The sequence below is a fragment of the Corythoichthys intestinalis genome, chromosome 3, assembly GCF_030265065.1.
Source record: "Corythoichthys intestinalis isolate RoL2023-P3 chromosome 3, ASM3026506v1, whole genome shotgun sequence".
NCBI classification, from domain to species: domain Eukaryota; kingdom Metazoa; phylum Chordata; class Actinopteri; order Syngnathiformes; family Syngnathidae; genus Corythoichthys; species Corythoichthys intestinalis.
The window spans coordinates 12,954,678-12,976,437 of record NC_080397.1 but is presented as its reverse complement, the minus strand read 5'-3'; the positions used below and the strand labels follow the sequence as shown (position 1 = coordinate 12,976,437).

At 37.7% G+C, this 21,760-nt stretch overlaps 1 protein-coding gene across 6 annotated transcripts in view; it reads right to left on the bottom strand.

The window, feature by feature from the left end:
- Positions 1–21,760, bottom strand: part of rtkna (rhotekin a) — a 143,320-nt gene that overhangs the window by 20,149 nt on the left and 101,411 nt on the right. For all 6 annotated transcript variants that reach the window (XM_057833071.1, XM_057833076.1, XM_057833072.1 and 3 more), the window contains 2 exons: positions 8,453–8,714; positions 7,933–7,986 (listed from right to left, as the gene is read on the bottom strand). In XM_057833071.1, coding sequence (XP_057689054.1) covers positions 7,933–7,986; positions 8,453–8,714 — 316 coding nt within the window. The remainder of the gene's footprint in view (positions 1–7,932; positions 7,987–8,452; positions 8,715–21,760) is intronic.

The window sequence follows — 21,760 nt, the reverse complement described above, 5'->3', positions numbered from 1 at the left end:
AAGAAACTAGTTAGTTAAACTTCATATTTAAAATATGATCAAATATTAACATCAAATTAGCCGGCCTTTTGCAAACAGTACGTCTCACAATCAGTTTTTGAACCAGCGGTGCACGCTCTGCCCACCCATAGAAAATTGGATGTAGCACTAACGACAGTCTGGGCACCGCGTAAGGTATCCCATTCATATAGTACTGATGTGATCTAAGTTTTAACCTTTGCGTTGTTACCTCCTATTTGACCTTTAAAAAAATAATTCTAATAATTTAAATGAAATGTTGGTTTTGTTCCTAAGGGGCGCTACACACATTTACGCATATTTAATTTAATTAAAAATTTTTTTTTAATTATTATTATTTTTTTTAACATTTTATTGAAGTTTTCACCAGTGTTCACCTACCTGGCTGTTGAGTTTGGTGAATTTTGAAGCATTCTGAGGGGGGTCAAAGTAGGGCTCAAAGCGTCGGCGGGACAAAGAATGACTGCAAGGGGGCGCTACATAGTGTATTTGGAATTTGTCAATCAAAGATTGCGCCTGTCTTGATCTGCCTGCCGATTTTGGTGCATTTTGAAGCATTCTAAGGGGGTCAAATTGAGCTCAAAGCGGCCATGGAACAAACTATAATAATAATAATAAAACCGAGGAACCACAACAGGTTACCTAAAAAACCCATTGTCACCTGCATGTCCATACTGTTCAGTTATGGATGTGTTCTAAGTCAAATAAAATAAGATCATCATTTATTTGTTTAGACCAAATCACAACAACAGTTATCTCAAGGAGAAAACAAAACATGTTTTAAGGTGCAGTAGCTCTACGCTGGATTTCGACCTACTTGAGCATTGTCGCTTTTTTTGTTGTTGCCGTTTTTCATTTGGCCCCCCTCAGGTAAGACTAATGCCCCACCCACACCTGGCATCCTGGTAACACCACTGATTCATACTAACTCTTAAAGCAGAAGTTCAGAATTTAGCGGGGGTTTAATTAATCGGTGGAGTTGATTTCAACAAATTCCGTGCAGTTTGTTAGTTATTTATTCGTTTCAGGGCTCCGGAGTGGCTGAGCTAGCGCGAGTCAAAGGTCCTGTTTTAGCGTACCAATCAAAAACGATATTAACAAATCATACAGAGTAAAATAAATTAAAAATGCAGATCATTGTTCAAAATACTTATGCGGCCAAAACAATGTCACACCACACTGCCAAAATTCATTTCATTCTGCGGGACTTTTTTTTATTTTTGATGCGTAATGTGACCACAATAGAGAGGAGTGCTTCGACCACTCGTGCTCATGCTGTGTTGGAGGAAGGTGGGAAGTCGGACTTATCCCACTCGGATGGTACCAATTGCGACCTCAAAGCGATCCAAGCGAATGAAAACAGGAAGATTTATTATTTTGGCCAACAAAAGACATTTTGACCTCCAGCAAACCTGCCTTCGCGTAAACAATCAAATATTGGAGGAAAACCAACGGCTATAAGGTTAATAGCACACACTGTAAACTGCCTTCTTTAGTTTTACTATTGACGGTCAGCGCCATTTTGTCGAGTGACATAAGGTTGAAGCAACTTGTGAAGTAGGGGTACTTTTACTTTTTTGACTTCGCAACTAGGGCCACCCAGTTCGAGTGGCATTCCAATGATATTTTTCCTGGTCGGAGGTTTGGAAACTCTGACTTCCTCGAATGCAACATTAGTCAATTTAATCTTGACTGAAGAAAGGCAACATGTGAATTTAGAGGCTTTGGAAACAGAAAAAATGGGCAAATGAAAGTTTCCACAAAATTCCTATGATGAACAAGAAACAATAAATAATGTGTTACTTGCTGCGACATAAACACACCGGTGCAAAAAACGTTACTCCGCTCTGCAGCCTACCCTGCAGAGCTGCTGAATTACAAATGTTATGGTTCATACTAGGCCTGAACGATATATCGTTTAAACATCGCCATCGCGATGTGCACGTGTGCAATAGTCCCATCGCAAGTACTTGCAATAGTTTTATTTTTTTTAATCCACAAATGTATGTTGCTCCATGCTTTCGCTGTCCTGAGTTGATCGCTTTAGTGACACTCACACAACCTCCCTGTCCCTCTCCCTCCCTCCCTCCCTCCCTCCCTCTCCTAGGTCTTTGTTCCTCTGCGCACTTGCTTATTAAAGTTAACGATGGTTGTGTTTGATCTTGCCACAGAGGCGGACTTCAATCACACCGCATCTTTCAGTCGTCGTTTAACTTGTTAAGCACGTGTTGCATGAAGGAAGCGTGCGCTGGAATGAATGTGTGTGCGTGGAAACGTTGGGGACAGCCGGTGTTCTGACGAATGGGTATGCTTTGTACACCTGTTGTGTTGTGTCCTGGAAATAAACACTAGAAGTGATTCTGCAGCCAAGGTAGATAAACAGAAGCATTAAATAAAGCAAAGCATTTTTCTACTACAGTACATTATTCTTGTTTAAAAATGATTCGATGATCTGCACGTGTGGTACATGATTGGAAAGCTTAAAATCTCAACTTTCTGGAGGAAGAAAAATTTTTAACAGGAGGGCATTTTAAAAAAAAAAAAGAAATGTTTTTTAAACAGCAAAACCCTAACTGGAGGTGAGAGCATGCGAGAGCAGAATTACAGACACCATGACTTTAACGAGATATTATCGCGTACTTATCTTGTTTCGATCCAAAAGCTCCATGTCGCATGTATCACTGAGTGTCAAGACACAGCTGTGACTGGCCGCAGCTGGATTATTTCATTTTATTTAATGGGTGAAACATGGTACTATAGCAGAAATCGCAGACATCAAGGAGTGGTCGAGATTTTCTTTTTCATATATTTACCCTTTTAAACGTTTTTTTTCCCCAATTTTTCTTTTTTCGGGTAAGTTATTTATCATCTATCATAGCAGGGAAAATGCGACAGTAACAAAAAAATACAATTTAGCGAAAGTTATGAGGTAGATATCCGTGACTTTTTTACAGACGCCATATTTTTCATTGTGACATAATTTGTTTAAAAATTGAAAATATGCGAGTGAATCATTTTTTAAAGTTAGCCATATACAGGGCTGTCTCAAAAAATTAGAATATTGTGTATTCTAATTTCCTGAGACAGTCCAGTATATATATATATATATATATTAAAAAAAGGCATATCCGATATTTTTTTGCCGATTCCGATACTTTGAAAATGACGTGATCGGACCCGATCGATCGGGATGCCGATCGGACCCGATCGATCGGGACATCTTTAGTTGTGAATCAACCGTTAAAGTTGTTAAAGTTGCTCCCGTTTTTGCGTTAGGTCCCTTCTTTCTACTTTCGACATGTGAAAGTTTTAAAACTGTTCCATCATTTAAAGATGGATTCAAGTCAAGATTTTGCCGATTTAGGAGTATTTTAGATAAAAAGTTACTTCGGTTCGCTAGGAAGGTTCACTAAAACAGAGCCTTTCTGAGAAGTCTACTGCTGTAAGATGGCGGCTGTTTACTAACGCCGCAGAGTCTGTCATTTCGCATATAATTCTATTTACATGTGATATCTAGTGTAGCATCAAGTGGGCGTAGATTGTAGGCTACCGGCTACTGTCAGGAAATATTGGAGCCACCTACCCTAGCATCGCGTTGGCAACAGCGTCACAACACTCCTTCCCACTCCCGCTCTTCTCTCTCCGTGTCTCTGACTTTTCTCGCGTCTTTCAACCAACACAGTAACGCACATTGTCTCGTTGCCGAAACGGTGACTAAATCCGAACTGAGAAAAAAAAAACGTAATGCACGAAAACCGTACAGATTTTGAATACACAGTACACAGTTAAAAATCAGTGCTCACTTGTACAAATTACCCCGAAACCGCACAACTTGAGAGTTATGATACAACCCAATTAGTGATTAGCATTAATTATGGTGATATGGTGATATTATGTTAGTTTAATATAGTCTTAGAAAACTAAAACCACTTACAAGTACTAGAAGATAATTGTATATCTTTATAATTGTGCAAAAATAAGTACCGTATTTTTCGGAGTATAAGTCATAGTTTGTTTCGTATATTGGCTGAGTGTGCGATTTATATTCTGGAGCGACTCATGTGTGAAATTATTAACACATTATTATATTATGCGTTAACATGTGAAATAATATAATAATTATTATTATTTTCACACAGAACCGCAAGAGAGCGCTCGGGGCCTGTGTTTAAACATTGGCGCTAACTTATAAAAACAACTGATAAGGGCTGAACAAAATGGCACCGATAAGAAGCGTAGCACCTTCTACCTCCGGAGTTGGGAAAGTTGTTAAAAAGTGACACCGAGGATGGCCTATATATTGGATTTAGTTATTTGGAGTGACTCTAATGGTTTGGCAAACTTGTTAGCATATTCATGCTATAGTTATCTGAATAACTATTAGTTCGTTGTTTATGCATCATGTTGCATTAGCATACTGTACACTAATTCCACCTTTTAAATTGCCTTTCATGATGACATGTCTGCTCTGGGTGTTGAATTTTATCAAATAAATTTCCCTCTAAAATGTGATTTATATGTTTTTGCCTCTTTACTGCACATTTTTGGTGTGTGTGTGTGGGGGGGCTGGTGCGACTTATAGTCTGAAAAATACAGTATGCTGAAATGCTGCAGCACAACTTGATAAATTTCATATTTGGAACAGGTCTGTTTGATGTCAATGCAAAATAAAGCAAAAAGGAAAAGCGGTCATCATCATCATTGAATGATTTTTCATCAAATCATGGCATATAATAGAATTTCTTTTCCCTATCGGGTATTGCTTTTGTTAAAGCTTTGGACTTGCACACTAAACTTTCCAATGACCTTCCGCTTTGTCCAACTTCCTCTTGAGGAAGTCAATGTGGGTTAATTCGTGCGCAGTCCCTTGGCACTCTACTGGAATTAATCTGCATGACCTGCACATACAAATGAACCCGGGAGACAGGTAGTGGACTTTTAACCAAGCTTAATGAGGTCATTAAGCATACTGAGACACAGTCTGAGCCCGTAAGGCAGCAAGGAGTAAAGCATGTGTCAACCTCATGTCATACAGTGCATTTTGAATATTAAAGAGGAAGTTCTGACTTTTGACATTAGGCTTAATGTTTGACTTAGCGTAAGTTTAATTAGTCAGTAGAGTTGATTTCAACAAATTCCATGCAGTTTGTTATTTTATTAGTTTCAGGGCTCCGGTGTGACTAAGCTAGCGCGAGTCAATGGTCCCGTCTTAGCATGCCAATAAAAAACAACATATGCACGCATGAACATCACCAATGACCCATGCAATCAATAGTGTTGGCCATGTTTTCAGAGTAAAGTTATTAAAACTGCCATTGCATGTCAGTAACTGTAGTATGAACTAGGCCTGAACGATATTGGAAAAAACTATTGCTGCGATTTTTTGAGGGGTTGCAATATATTGCGATATTATATTGCGATATTAAAAGAAGAAAAAAAAAAAAAATTTTTTTTTTTTTGCATTGAAAAAAGATACATATTATACATATATTGGACATGTTTTTTTCAAAATGTTCCCCCTAAAATATGCTTTACAAAATGTACAGGACTGTCTCAAAAAATTAGAATATTGTGTATTCTAATTTTCTGAGACAGTCCAGTATATATATATGTATATATATATATATATATATATATATGTCTTTTTTATTTAAATCGTTTTCTAATTGTATTTAACGTTACAGACAAAATGTCTTACACTCATCCAGAGTAGTTTTGGCTTACAGTAGGGCTATCAAATTTATTGCGTTAACGGCGGTAATTAATTTTTTAATTAATTACGTTAAATATTTAACGAATGCGCTGCACGACCCACTCACGCATGGCCACATTCAATCTATAAAAGCGCCGTTTTACCTATATATAGAGCTAAAAGACAGCGTATAATGAGTAGAGAGAATTTTGACAACCTTTGGAGCCTTTTTTTTATTTGGCTAAAGCCTTACAATTCCTCTCTCAGCAATTTTAAATATCGTGGGAGGCAATGTGGGGAAAAAAGGTAGTAGTTGATCATTTTCTTAACACCCTGTATTCTTTCCCAACGTAGAGAAGATATATCAATTGGTGCCCCTACACACAGTCATGGTTGCACTTCCCATCATGCATTTGGGCAGAACAGTTAAATGGCTGCAGTATCATTTACTGAAAGCTCAACAAATACACTAGATGGCAATATTTAGTCACAATATAGAAAGTCACATTTATCCTTTAAGGATTACAAGTCTTTCTATCCGTGGATCCCTCTCACAGAAAGAATGTTAATAATGTAAATGCCATCTTGAGGATTTGTCATAATAAACAAATACAGTACTTATGTACTGTATGTTGAATGTATATATTCGTCCGAGTTTTATTCATTTTTTTCTTAATGCATTGCCAAAATGTATATGATCGGGAAAAATTATCGGGAATGATTGGGATTGAATCGGGAGCAAAAAAAAGCAATCGGATCGAGAAATATCGGGATCGGCAGATACTCAAACTAAAACGATCGGTATCGGATCGGGAGCAAAAAAACATGATCGGAACAACCCTATTCACAACATTAAATGACTTCCAAACATAGCAAAGGTTACTATGTTTTTTTTGTTGTTTTTTTTTAAAATGAAAAAACAACATGAAAGGTAAAACCAGTTACTTTGCCAAGTAACTAATTACTCTTATATTCAGGTAAATGAGTTACTAACTTAATTATTTTTTGGAAGAAGTAATTTCAAACTGTAATTAATTACTTTTTAAAAGTAAGATTAACAACACCGGTCATAAAGATGCAGTCTGCAGAATGAAAAGTAACGAAAGCGGAGATTTTATTCTGCCAATTTGTTGCCGAACACAATTTGCCTGCAACTATTGCTGATCACTTCTCAGAATTAGCAAAAGAAATGTTCCCTGACTCAAATACCGCATCGGTAAGTTAATTTTATCAATTGAGCTTTTTAATTTATAATTGGACACATTAACGAACTACCTTCAAGTCAAACTGTATTGCGAGCTGAAGTGCCATGAAGTGCAGCCATCAAAAGACATGATAGAAATTGCCAAAAGTGCTACATACAATTATAACAAAAGTCACTATTAAATTTTAGTAATCATGATGTAGCTGTAGATATTGTTCTTTGATTGCACCAGGTTATATGTGACAATATTACCAATAAATTCATATTATTTTAAAAATTGAGTTTTATTTTTGTTTCATATTGCATGCTATATAAAACGTTGTAAGATTAGTCACCAGTCTGTAAGGGCATACATCACTGTAAGGGCATACATCACTGTAAGATTGCCAACAGCCTCTGGTTGACCGGTATGGTTGTATTCTGTGTGGGTTACACGTCTTGCTGTGTTTTGGTGAACACTGCAATTTCCAATTGTTTTGAATGCACCATTCTTGGCAGGGGTTGGGAGGGGGAGTGACAAAAAAAAAAGAAGTAAAAAGATATGATCAATTATGTGTTTTATTTGGTTGTGGCTAAAATTGTTTCTATTGCAGTAGTAGCTATGTGTGTTCTCATATTACTGTATATTATCATTTATTAATTTTCATTAACTATTTGTGTTAATTACGCACCATGGGGTTGGCTCATGTGGTGTCTTATGGCACATCTGTATTTTGTTACAATTGCATCTAGTTGCCTATTCTCACTTTTGCTAATACAAGTAATAGTTTACAATATTTTCAGATTACCCAGCACTACCATGAACAACAAACCACTTCACTGAATATGTGCTTTTCATTCACGCATTTAAAAAGCAAAGCTGTGAGTCAACATTGGCTGCCAGAACTTTCTCAACTTAAGAAGAGAAAAATAAACACGGATTCTACTTCCCGTGAAGTAGCCTCACGACATGGGATAAAGTTTTGGGATACTTTAATTCCTCTTTGGGCTTAGTGGTTAAACAGCGGCGGCTCCTTACCTCCTTTGTTCTTGAAGTACTCCGTGTCTTTCCACATGAGCGGTATACGGAGATCTGTCATGACAACACATGGGTATGAGATTACAAACATGCTTAGCAATGATCCAGGATAAACTTCATATGACCGAGAACGGTGTGCTTTAACACTGACTTTGTTTTAATAAACAGCCTGAAAGAAACTAAACGTGTCCCCCCCTTATTTTCATGCTCCTTGGAGTGAATTATGTAAGATGAGACAAGCGCTACTCTCTGCTCAATAATCATTCATTTGGTTGCCTTCACCGGAGATGTGATGGGCGGAGTGTGCTCGTCAGCAAGCTCACCGCAGTCAATACGCACAGTCAAGTATGTACTAATGAAGAGTCGGTCTGGCAGAATCAAATTACACTCAAGATTCTATTAGCTTTTCTGACTTCTACTCAGCAAACAAGAAAAGGGGCTTTTGTTTTAGATGTATGTTCTACACTACAGTAATAAAGAATGATACTATGAATAAATATACAACAAAGAGAGTACTTGCCTGATATGGCTACTTTCCCTTTGCATGGCAGCCTGTCATCCATGGACCCCGCATCAGACGACCTCCGCGTCACCTTCTGCATGACCTGCGCCTCCTTCATTTTCTGCAGCTCTGACATGTAGGCCATGATACGAGTGCTGCATGTCTGCAGGCTCTTGGCCGCCTCCAAGGCTTGGTCTCGCTGAGAGCAGGCCGCCAGCAGCTTGCAGGCTCCGTCGCGCATCCGGATCTCATGGTCAATCTTTTTCTGGATGTCGCTGTCCTACAGGAAAGAAAATAAAAAATGGGTTTATTTAAATGCCGTGCAACGACAAATGAGCAGCAGTAGGAAATTAATTGAGAAGCTGTCCAACACTTGGATCTAGAGTTGTCCGAAAATGACTTTTTAACCCCAAACCAATATCTCGATAATGTCCAGCTCAAAGAATTCGATACCGATATTAACCGATGCTGATATATGCGGTCGTGGACTTAACATATTATGGCTAATTGTATTGTAATGCCCCACTGGATGCTTTAATAATGACACACACATAACACATAACAAATCCCAAACATTTTAGTTTGGAGACACCTAATGGTCAATAAGCATAACTGCGTGCTAAGCTGTGACCAGCCCTTGTACAAAAGCAGAAGGCTTCTACATTCACTTTGAAGGTGAACAAGCATATGGGTCTAAAACCAATAATGAAAAACCGATGTCGATATTATCTGATATAATTTCAAAATGCTTTTATTGGCCAATATTATTGGCTAACCGATAATATCGGGCAACTCTACTTGCAACTAAATTGGCATCTTTGGGATGAACTTCCAGCATATATAGGAGCATTTGCACTTTCATTTTCAGTAGGCGCAGCTAAAATTAAACTGACCTGTATGGCTGTTAAGATTAATTGAATATCAAATTAATTAACAACTATTTTGATTGTCAATTAATCATTTGGAGACATTTTGTACTCCTTTTCCCGCTTCTTAACAGTAAATATTCTCTGTATTATTTTATAGAGTTGTCCGATAACGACTTTTTAACTAATAACCGATATCCTGATGTTGTCCAACTCCTAAAATCCGATACCGACATCAAAACGGTACCGATAGATGCAGTTGTGGACTTAACATATGATGGCTACTTGTACTGTGATGCCCCAATGGCTGCTTTATTATTATTATTATTATTATTATTATTATTATTTTTATGTTTTGTTTATTTGATAGGGACAATGCACATTATTGAATTAAATTACACCCAAAGTACCTATGCAGGTAACGGAACAAAAAGACAGGACGACATAGGAGAGAACAAGATTCTACAATAAAACAGAACAGTACAATAAATTACTAAGAAGTTCAAATTTAGTGGTTATTAAGTGGTTTAATAATGATAAACGTAACAACTTCGAGGTTTTCCAAGTAACTTACTAATACTTAGAGACTATTTTATAGCTGGTAATGCAGTAGTTATATGCGATGAGTTTATAATTAATTATTTTTAATATATTGTTCATTTTATTTGTGCACCATGAATGCAAATGGTCTTTGCTCACTTAACAAATCCCAAGCTTCTTAGTTTGGAGACATCTAGAGGCCATTCCAAGCATAGCAACTGTGCTAAGCTGTGACCAGTCCGTGTAAAAAGGCTGCAGACTTGTACATTAACTCTGAAGCCAACATACATTTTGGCGCAACACCGATGCCAATATTTCCCGATATTAATTTAAATGCTTTTATCGGTCGATTTTATCAACCACCCGACAATATTGGACAACTCTATTATTTTAATATTCATTCAATAAAATAATTCATTTAAAAAAACAGATTGTATGCCTGTTGCCGTTCATGCCAGCCAATGAGTTTATATTTTAAATAAAAAGTCATTTCTCAATTTTATTCATTTTTAATATACAGCGTATACAGTATATTTGACAACAAACAAACAAACAACAACAAAAAAACAGTAAATTCTATTATTTCTGAAGTCCTTCTTGATGCAGACTCATTTTTTGGCAGTTACCAGGAGTCAAATAATCATTTGCTTTGGAAAAAGCACAGAATGCATAGTCCAACTTTTCGCATCACAGTTTTGAGCTCCAATGCACATTAATCGATGATTAGGTAGTTCATAATGAAAATAATCATTTGTGTCAGCCAAAGTAACCTGGCATGGACATTTCAACATAAAACATTTGGCAATACCGAGATATATCATTTTCTACAAAAGTTGTACTAACTCAACACAGATATTGAAATAGCATGGACCTCTATGACTGAATATTAAAATCCACATAATCAATAATTGAAGTCAATGAAATATTTAACAGACATCGAAAATATGTGTTGCCTTGCCCACAAGCTGGTGTGTGAAACCATTGCTGCTAAATTCTTAATCAGTACAAAAGCACAAACCCCCTACTGTAGCTGCTTTCTCACAGCGCCTCCCAGTTCAAATAATTTGGACGTCTATGGCCGTCAAAGAGTCAAGCTACATTGACAAGCACACACAATTAAATGCTTTGTTTTTGTATGCGTGCTTCCACTCTAGACTCCAGCCTAGGCCATCCATCTGCTTCACACCGTGCCATGAATTCTTCAGTCTTTTCATTTGTTTCCCTTCTTATTTGCTCCTCTGCACCCTCATCAGTTCCACTTCACCGTCCTCAAAACACCTCCGCTCTACCTGTCTGTATGAATCCTGCCTGATGTACACTGACAGGCTCAGAGAGTGGAGAATGCAGTTTGAACTCTGCACAGATCGGCTGTTGGAGAACAGCACTGCATGGCGGTGAAAGCTTCCAAAACAGCAGTAAATCACCCAAAAGATCAAAATATATTCCCCGACTGAGAAGCCAAACCACTAAATACTGTCATTGTGACGTGCAATGGAACCTCAGGAGAAGATAAAACTGCACGCGACCAAATGTAAATGTTTCTTACAAACTTGAACTCTCGGACAATGTAATGCTAAATGTATTCTTTATGAAGATTAGAAACCTGTTATTTTCTGGATAAGTAGAACTAGCAGAATAACAAGTAATGAGTCACGTTTGTGGATTCAGTGCATTTATTGGGGTTGTCAAAAGTATCGAAGAGTATCAAAGTATCGACACTGAAATTTGTATCGGTGTATTATATTTCACTGCAAAATGTAACAGTCACCTCCTTGAGTGGTCTTCCTCCCGACGTCCACCGCGCGGTGGCGCTGCTTTATTTATGTTGTATATTTTCTTCTTCTGTTATTGCTTACTTGTGTTGTGGGAGTTCGTCTGGGAACGCGTGTGTGCGTACCGCTGAGCTCCGAGTGACGAGTGGTTGAGCTGGAGTTATTTTTGACTATTAAAAGTGCATGGGTGGACGTCTGCTTCCTTTTTTTGCCTTTTATGCGCTCATCCTGCCCTGCCAAGCGTTACAAAAAGCATCGATACTTTTGTTTTTGCGTTACCAAAGGTCACTAAAAATTTGTTGTCATTGGGTAAAGTTGATTTTGCATCATCCCTGTCAACTTATTGGCTTACATTGATGGCGCTAGACGTCCAAATCAAATTATTAGGGGGAATGGACGAAAGATAATTCGCCAATCCCAATCAAGATAAATTGGACGTCTAGCGACTAAATGGCACTGAAAAATGAGCCGTCACCACACGTCCGGCCGGTTCAAATGAACTGGATGTCTGTGATTGTCATTGGCAGGCAATGAGTTAATTTTGGGTCACTTCCTTGTTAATTTTAGAGTACCTACGTGTCACTTCCTGTTGATTTTGGGTCACTTCCGGTACATTTATGGACATTCCAGGGCTACTCCAATACCTTTTGGAATATTTCCTGTTGATTTTAGGGAATTTCCGAGTCACTTCCAGTTGATTTCGGGCCTTTTAAGAGTCACTTTTTGTTGATTTTAGGTCACCTCCATTACATTTTGGGGCATTTCAGGGTCACTTCTTTAACATTTTGGATCATTTCCAGTTGATTTAAGGGAACTTCCTTTTGGTTTGGGGCCATTTATGAGTCACTTTCTCTTGATTTTGGGTTACCGTATTTTTCGAACTATAAGTCACACCTGATTATAAGTTGCACCAGCCATAAAATGAAGGAAGGTAAAAAAAAAAACATAAGTCGCACCGGAATATAAGTCGCATTTTTGGGGGAAATTTACATGATAAAATCCAACAAATAGAACTGATATGTCATCTTGAAAGGTAATTTACAATAAAAATACAACTGAGAACAACATGCTGAATAAGTGTACAGTATGATAATGTTACATGGTGCATGAACAATGAAATGCGAAAGTGGCAGGTATGTTAATGTAACATAGCTATTAAGAGTTATTCAGATAACCATAGCATAAAGAACATGCTAACAAGTTTACCAAACCATCAGTGTCACTCCAAAACACCAAGATAACATGTGAAATGATATAATAATGTGTTAATAATTTCACACGTAAGTCGCACCAGAGTATAAGTCGCAGCCCCAGCCAAACTATGTCAAAAACTGCGACTTATAGTCCGAAAAATATGGTACTTTCTGATGATTTTGAGACATTCCCGAATTACTTCCTGTACATGTTATATCACTTCCTGCCAAATTTAATTAAAGGAAGTTTTTTGTCGAAAACTAATGACCACCATTGGAGAAATGCTGAAGGAGCTCATAAAAGAATAACTTTTTTTTTTGTATTCATTTAGAATCGAAAATGATGATTACTTTTTGAGCATCGATCTCGAGTTGAAAATTTTTGTATCGTGGCATCAGTAGCATTTATAGTGACTAATTGTATTAGAGTAATGATACTTGAGGTTCTGGCCGTGTTGAGTTCCAAGAGCATCATTGGAACTAATGAGAATCTGAATTTCAGAAGAAAAAAAATCACAGCACTAATATCATAAAGATAAAAACATTTGTGTACGATTTTGGACACATTTAATTCCGCTCCTTTGAATTGGGCTAAATGGAATAATGAGCGAAAGCCCAGCTCAGACTATCAGGATGAGTCCAGTTGAAGCAGGTCCAAGCGTGACCTGCTATGCGGAGGTCCTGTATTTATAGCAGCTTAATTAGCAGGCTTTTCCTTCTGGGCATCTCAAAATAGAAGACAAATAGCCGAGATCTCACACTAAGCCTTAAGCTAAGCTAACAACAACACCTGATTCCAGATGAAAAATAAACCTATCAAACATGCTCATGTAGTGGTTCATATTACTGCTTTTGACAGAACTTCATTCATGTTTTCAGCACGTATCTTTAAATTTGGTGGTTACTAATAACAAATCTATTTTGACTGGGACCAAGTCAAAATGGACTGAACGTCTGCTGTCGTTAATAAGTTATAATAAAATGTATCACAAAAGTGAGTACACCCCTCGCATTTCTGCAGATATTTAAGTAGTATATTTAAGTATGTTTAAGTATCTTTTCATGGGACTACACTGACAAAATGACACTTTGACACAATGAAAAGTAGTCTGTGTGCAGCTTATATAATAGAGGTAATTTATTTTCCCCTCAAAATAACTTAAAAGTCAAAATATAGCCATTAATATCTAAACCCCTAAGCTGCAGACAGACTACTTTTCATTGTGTCAAAGTGTCATTTTGTCTGTGTTGTCCCATAAAAAGTTATACTTAAATATCTGCAGAAATGCGAGGGGTGTACTCACTTTTGTGATACACTGTAGGCGTTTTTCAATATAAATGTTGTTTCACCAACTACCACAGCACATACTCCGAACACTGTACATTAGGGCTGAGCGATATAAAGATTGAAATCGTAGATCCCAAGAAAGGTTTTCTCTTTAATCAGCTGTGACACATTTAATCGACCAAACATGGTGGAGATGCCAGTTGAATTCAGTTTGGCAGATAGACTATTTTGAGGGACTGTTAGCTATGTTTGATGGTTTTCAGGCAGTTTATTAAATCCATTTGCGGTAAACTGCAAATCTAAACACACTAAAAAAGTAGATGTGTTGTGTATTAAAGTACAAAATACATTTCATTTTCGAACACTTGCTAGCTTAATGCTAATATAGACAAGTTTCCTAAGCGAAACATGGACGGCCCCAGCTTTGACATTTTCAGCTACGGACTTCGGTTTAGACAGAACAACATGAAGTGCTGTTGGAGTAAGCAGTGTGTAGACAAAGTTGAAAGTGCAAAATCAAACCAGAGGAACCCACGAAATCACAAAAAATGGATTCAGCACGACGTAGATGAGACTCCGTGACTTGCTGAGTTGTGTTTTTTCATTTCATTGATCTTTCATGGACAAAATTCGAACAATCTGTACAGCCTGTGTTAAAATGAGGTGTAGATTGATACGCCGGCCACTTGAGTGACCAAAATGAGGCAAAATTACAAATAATATTACAGTGCCGACTGTAGAAGGACCAGCACGGATTTTGTTGTTACAAGGAAATACAAGGTAATTTTCATCAGGTTATAGTTATGGTATTATGAGCTCATTGCACATGTACCTATAAACACAAATAGTATGTCATTCTTTTTTATTGCAGATATTGATCACAATAAAACTTTTGGACAACATGATTCAAAAAATGCAATAAATTGTTATTCTAAAACATAACAAACTACATTAAAAATAATAAGAAAAAAAAACATACAATGCATAACTTGCCATTTAAAAGCTAGCTGAGTGTATGCAGAATATGAAATAGGTGAGAAAACCAACGCCATGTTCGTTTTCTGCCAATTAGAGACCATGAAAACAGTTTTTTTGATCCAAAATGATTCATCTTGTCCTGCAACGTGCGCATGTTAGCAAATTTGAAGCCAAATCATTGATTTTTCATGATGGGTGTCACTCTAAAGTTATCTTAGTGTTAAATTGGAAGTGTGTGACAGTAACTCCAGACATTTTTATTTTGAAATTGGAAGTATGTGACAGTAACTCCAGACATGTTTATTTTTAAATGTTCACCGGAAGTAAGTTCACTAAGCTGCTAAAAATAAGCTATACACTCGGTACAAAAAAAACAACATTTTCCTATTTTTCACATCACATCAATGCTGTAAACCAGCGAGTTTTCATGTTTGAAGTGTCACCTTTTAACCCCACATTTGCATTTTGGTAAAGACTGTCTATGTTTTATAGCTGGCTAAAATAGTTAATACTAATGCTGTATGATTAATCGATTATTTGAGTGATCTGATTAGAAAAAAGATTCGAATTAAATTTTGCTGCTTCGAGTATTCGTTTAATCAAAGTGGCGCTGTAATGGTTTATTTTGAAAGTGTTTGCATTTAGCTTTATTGATTTGGGTGGATACACTGTCCTCTAGTGGTAACAGTGAATATGACATAACTCATTTCACATGACTGAATCCAGCTGCTCCCTGTTGAGACCAACATAAACCAAGTTTTTGTTTGAGCCTATCAATGCCTTATTAATACATTCGTAATTTAGTCTATTGGTATATTTAGCCGTTTTTTGTGGAAATATGTGTTTGAACAATTTGTTAAGAGCTTTGTAAAACAAAACAAAAAAAAAGTTAGCATTTTATAGCATTAAAGCTAGCGGACTTTTGCTATGTAAGTTAACCAATTGTTCTTTTGCTGTAAGTAGATCATTTTTTTATATCGTTTGAGGCGGATACATTGCCCTCTAGTGGCAACAGTGAATATGGCATATTTCACATGGCTGAATCCAGCTGCTTCCTGTAAAGACCAACATAAGCTAAGTTTTTGTTTGAGCTAATGTTTTTTAATGCATTCGTAATTTAGTTTATAGGTATATTTAGCCGTTTTTTGTGGGAATATGCGTTTGAATCATTTGGTAAGAGCATGGTAAAACAAAAACAAAAAACGTTGGCATTTTATAGCATTTAAGCTAGCCGACTTTTGCTCTGTAGGTTAGCAAATTGTTCTTTTGTTGTACTCATTTTTTTTTTTTTATTCCGTTTGAGGCTCAACTCAGGTATTGTATTTTTTATGTTCCTAATCCGATTACTTGATTATCCGAACAAAATAGTTCATCGATTAATCAACTACTAAAATGCAGCTGCAGCCCTAGTTAATACATTGTCTTTATTTCCTATTAGCCTCAATGTAGCAATGCCAACATTTTACAATGTTTAATACAGATGTGTTTTCTTATTTTATATGTCTGAACTTAGGTTCTACGGTGTGTTGATGACCAATAAACATATGCTAAAGGAACTGGAGTCTCATATGCTATCAACACGCACATGTGCAGAGTGCACGCAGCACATGCAAACACACGCATGCAGCGATATATCGCAGGTGGGAAAATTACCGACCTATTTTTTTTTTACCCTGCGATTAATTGAGTTATTGCACATCTCGACAGGCTTACTGATCAGGAAAATAATATTAAAATTAGAGTCAACTCCATTATTTTATCTGCATTTAGAGCAGGAAATACTTATGCAACAGTAACTTTCCGTGGGAACTTTGAAGTAGCGGTCTACACCAGATGGTCAGTTCCTCGATGACCTCTCTGTCCCCATCTGGTCATGTTATGTGTGTGTGTTTATGTTGATCCTCACTAGTGTGCCCGTTAGTGTGATTTTACACACAAAACACACACGCATAACATCAATACAAACATACAAGTGTTGGTTGGGGATTTGACGCCCCCGCAGATGGTGTGTAATGGATTGTTTACGATCTCTTGTACCGCATGAGTAGGCTTTGGCTGTTAGATCGCCAACCCTTGAACTCTGCCCTGCATCCCCCAACCACATTGCACGACTACAGTAGAAGCTTACGGATGGATATCTGTTCATTGTAATGTATTACAAAAGTTAGAATTCTTTGCAGAATATTATTAAACCCATTGCAGGTCATCTTCTATAATATCTGAAGAGTTGATGAAATACAAGCATTTTTTTCCCCGTGGGCATGTAGAAATATATATGTTGTGTTTTATCCGACTGAGAATTACCCACGATCAGCGATAGGGGTGGGAAACTCTGGGTACCACACGATATGATATGATTTGCAATATAAGGCACACGATAACGACGATCTTGCGATATGGCAATACAACAATTATCGACACATTAGTCAGGAAATCATTCTGCGATGAAAGTAATAAAAAGGGGGGAAAAAAAGCTATCTTCATCCTTCTGCTATGAATTGGAATGAGTTTATCACTAGTAGACGTCCAATCCATTTAAACTGGGATCCCTCCCACGTCAAACAGACTGGACATCGGTGGCTGTCAGTGGCAGCCAATGCAAGGCAATGAGTTCATTTTGGGTCTTTTCACATCATTTCCTGGTGGTTTTCGGTCACTCCCTTGTTCTTTTGAACATTTGTTCATTCCCTGCCATCTCTCTCACATCAATTGGATTGGAAGTCTACTAGTGATAAACTAATTTAAAGCGTTTTGATGTTTTCAAGAGTCAGATGATTGAACTAGGATCTCTTTTGAGGATCGATATTAAGTTGAACATTTTAATATTGTGACAACAGTAGTTTAGGAATGCGAGCACATTCGTTTCCATGCTCTTAAAGAGTGCATGAGCGGAGCACATTTGTTCAGAGTGCTGAAACAGCATCGGGAGTAAAGCACCGTGTCTCCATTTAATTGCATTTTAAAGCTAGAGCTCGTATGCTATAGATTGATTTTGGACACGCATTATCATAGAGTCGCGCTGTTGAAGTTGAAAACTGCTGGTAGATAAATCCTATAGCAGACTCATGTAAAGACACTGTTAATTTTAGTCAACCATACACAGACACATTATTATCTACTTTATGGCTTCTTGTGTGGTCCTCTGGTGTATAAACTGTGCGCCTGCAGAGTGTAGATTTATGCGTGGCTGGGTGCCGCTTCGAGGCGAAATCTCATCAACAACTATTGTTGAGTGGAAAAGAATGTTGCATGTGACCAATGTGAGTTTATTTTCAGTAACAACATGAAGATGGGAAGAACAGAACATCCCATTTTAGTTCTATGTCGAATTATGGTTAAAAGTGGCTATTTATTCAAAAGGAAAAATCATATATGAACACACACTTCTGATGTAATTTAAAAAAGGGAGAAAAGTAAACGTGTTGCCAAGGAAGGGATGGCAGCAAATGAACATGCCACACTCCCACTTCAAACGGAATGGAAGTTTATGGCAGTCAATGCCAACCAATGAGTTCAATTTTGGGGCATTTCAGGTCATTTGCTATTGTTTTTCAGTCATTTTCTGTTGATTTGGGGGCATTGATGGGTCACTTCCTGTTGATTTTGAGTTAGAGAACAGGAAATCACCCGGAAATCTCCTCAAATGAATAGGCAGTGACTAAAACTCAGCAGGAAGTGACCTGTAAATGCCGTGAAACGAACAGAGAGTTACCTGCAAATGCCTCGAAAATCAGAAAGACAGACTGCAAATGCTCTGGATTCGAACGAATGTTCATTCGCTCCTCCCAGTCTAAATGGATTGAGCGTTTAGTGCCGTCAATGGCAGCCAATGAGTTAACAGTGACACCAATCTACTTTTTAAAACGATATATCGATTCTTGGCAGGCGCATATTGATAACCTTTTGAGATACGAAATATACTGTATATCATCATGATATATCATCATATCGATATATCACCATATCGATATATTGTCACACCCCTGCTCATGTATCCGATTCAGTAGTGCTGTGACTACGATTGTCCCGATATTATTATATTGTTGCACTCGAGGTCGAGTTCTAGTCACCTTTGAGGACCTGCTGATTCAGATCCGAGAAGTCGGGGAAAAAAAAGCACATCCAAAGCTAAAATATTTCCATATTTCAGAAATTATCCCGCTTGCATGATGTAATCTTAACGTTAGCTTTCCGTAAAGGATTCCGTTTCCATTTTTTGTTTCTTTTGATGATATCCTTGTACATCTTGGATTATTTTGTCGCTTTGTAGCCCTTAAAAAAAAAAAACTCTTAAAAAACAAAATTTTACTCGATTCCGATTTTCTAAAAATGCATGATCGGGCCCGATTTCTGATCACGTGATCGGGGCATCGTTAGTTGTTATGATACTAAAATTTTCAACTCAATATCAAAACAAAAAAATTATTTTTAATATCCCATGAATGGAAAAGTGCCATTGACAATGATAGACGTCCAATCATGTGGTGTCCAACCATCCAGACGGTAACAAGAAAGCCCGCAAACAGTTTGCTGAAGACATGTCAACAAAGCACATGGATTACTGGAACCATGTCCTATGGTCTGATGAGACGGGCGGGCTTTCTTGTGTACCGTCCTCAGAAGAGGCTTCCTCCTGGGGTGACAGCCATGCACACCAATTTGATGTAGAGTGCACCGTATGGTCTGAGCACTAACAGGCTAACCCCCCACCTTTTCAATCTCTGCAGCAATGCTGACAGCAATCCTGTAATGAGTCACATGACATTTTGGAAGGAAAATGACAAGCAGTACACAATTTGGACATTTAGCGATGTACGTACTTTCTAAGGGGTGTACTTACTTTTGTTGCCAGGGGTTTGGATATTAATGGCTATATTTTGAGTTATTTTGGGGGGAAAATAAATTAACTCTATTATACTTATAAGCTGCACACAGACTACTTTTCATTGTGTCAAAGTGTCATTTTGTCAGTGTTGTCCCATGAAAAGATACCTAAATATATGCAGCAATGCGAGGGGTGTACTCACTGTTGTGATACACTGTATATACTGTACAGTAGCCGCACATGTGCTCCACCGTAGCCTCTTATTGACCTCATCCATCCAGTTCTTTCTCAAACACATTAAATTAGCGTTTGCAGAAATGAGGTGTTACATTTCGTGATTTGGACAAGCAAAGCTAAGCATGCATGACTGTGAATGACAGCTCTCAGTATGACAAGATGAGTCACACCACCAGGAGACATGCTGGAAGGTCTCAACTATGTGTGTTACATCTTTTTATGAGATTGGTCAAGACTATCCTGTTTGGAATGTAGTTTCATTTTCTTAGTGCACCTAAATTTATGCTTTAAGATTTATTTAATCAAACCTACCAATGGGTTAAGTTTTTTTTACAGTGACAATAAACTTGCATCAGGTCATTTAGGTCATAATAATTTGTTGGATGACCGTTCAGTTCAGTTGGATATTAACCAGACGCGTATTGTGCAGTCAGTTAGAGAAAGTTTTTTAAGAGAAAGAAGTGGAATTTTATGCAAAGGCCAGGTTCGTCACCTGACCTGGGTCCAATTGAGTATGCATTTCTTTTGCTGGAGTCAAAACTAAGCAGGAACTGAAGACAGTTGACCTGGCAGAGAATCACAAGGGATGAAATCCAACGTCTGGTGATGTCTATGCGATCCAGATTTCAGGCTGTAATTGACTGCAAAGCATTTGCAAACAATATTAAAAAGTGATTTGATTATGTGTGCGCCGTTAAAAAACGGTGGATGTACATCTTGTTCCTTTAATCTCAAATCAATTTTGGTTGTATTTAGAGCCCAAAAAGTGGGAATTTTATCCATGTCTCAATATGAATGGTTCAGGTTTTATGTGGGATAGCCTGGGAAGCTGCGGCAAAAGGACTAAAAGGGAGGGTGTAATGAGGATGAGCTTGCAGGAGCCCCTGTTGAGCTGCAAACATTAAGGGAAACAAGGGGGGCGGGTGCTTATCTTCCTCTCACAAGTCCAGCCTCAACATTTGCCAAGCGATGCACTCAAGCACATTTGAAGAGCTCTTAATGAGCTGACACTTGCAAATCAGCTGGCTTTAACTTGCCATGCCAATTAACAAATTCAATTCACACACACGACTTCCCTCTTTGAATGAAAGAGTAAATCTTAGCTAATTACTTTAGATGCCGTTACTGGCATTCGTGTATGCTGCAGACACAGTGCACATTAAAAAAATGCAGTATTGCATGCAGTTGTTGGATAGTGCAAGCTGTGGAAAAGCACTCATTTATTCCCTGTCTCTCTTTTTAGCCAAGGGCCCCGGTAGTCAAAGCTGCTTTTATTGCATTCCATAATTCATAACTGTTAGTAGCGTTGCCTGATTTAGAATATATGGTTACACGTGTTATGAAGCACATGTGCTGGCCCCCACATGGGTGCACTTTTGTCTGGCAGGAAGGTGCATGAAGCCAAAGGCGCACAATAACGACAAAGTGAATGTGTGCGTGACCTTGACTTAGCAACTTACAATAACTCTCAAGTCAAAGCAGGCAATCAGAATATTCATGAAGCCTTTCAATTGGGTGACTCTTTCAATAAGAAAATATTCTATTGCGACTGTACAAGAGATGTGAGAACATCTGTGTACCTCGCGACAGGATTTGTGCTCACAATAACGATCTTACGATATGGCGA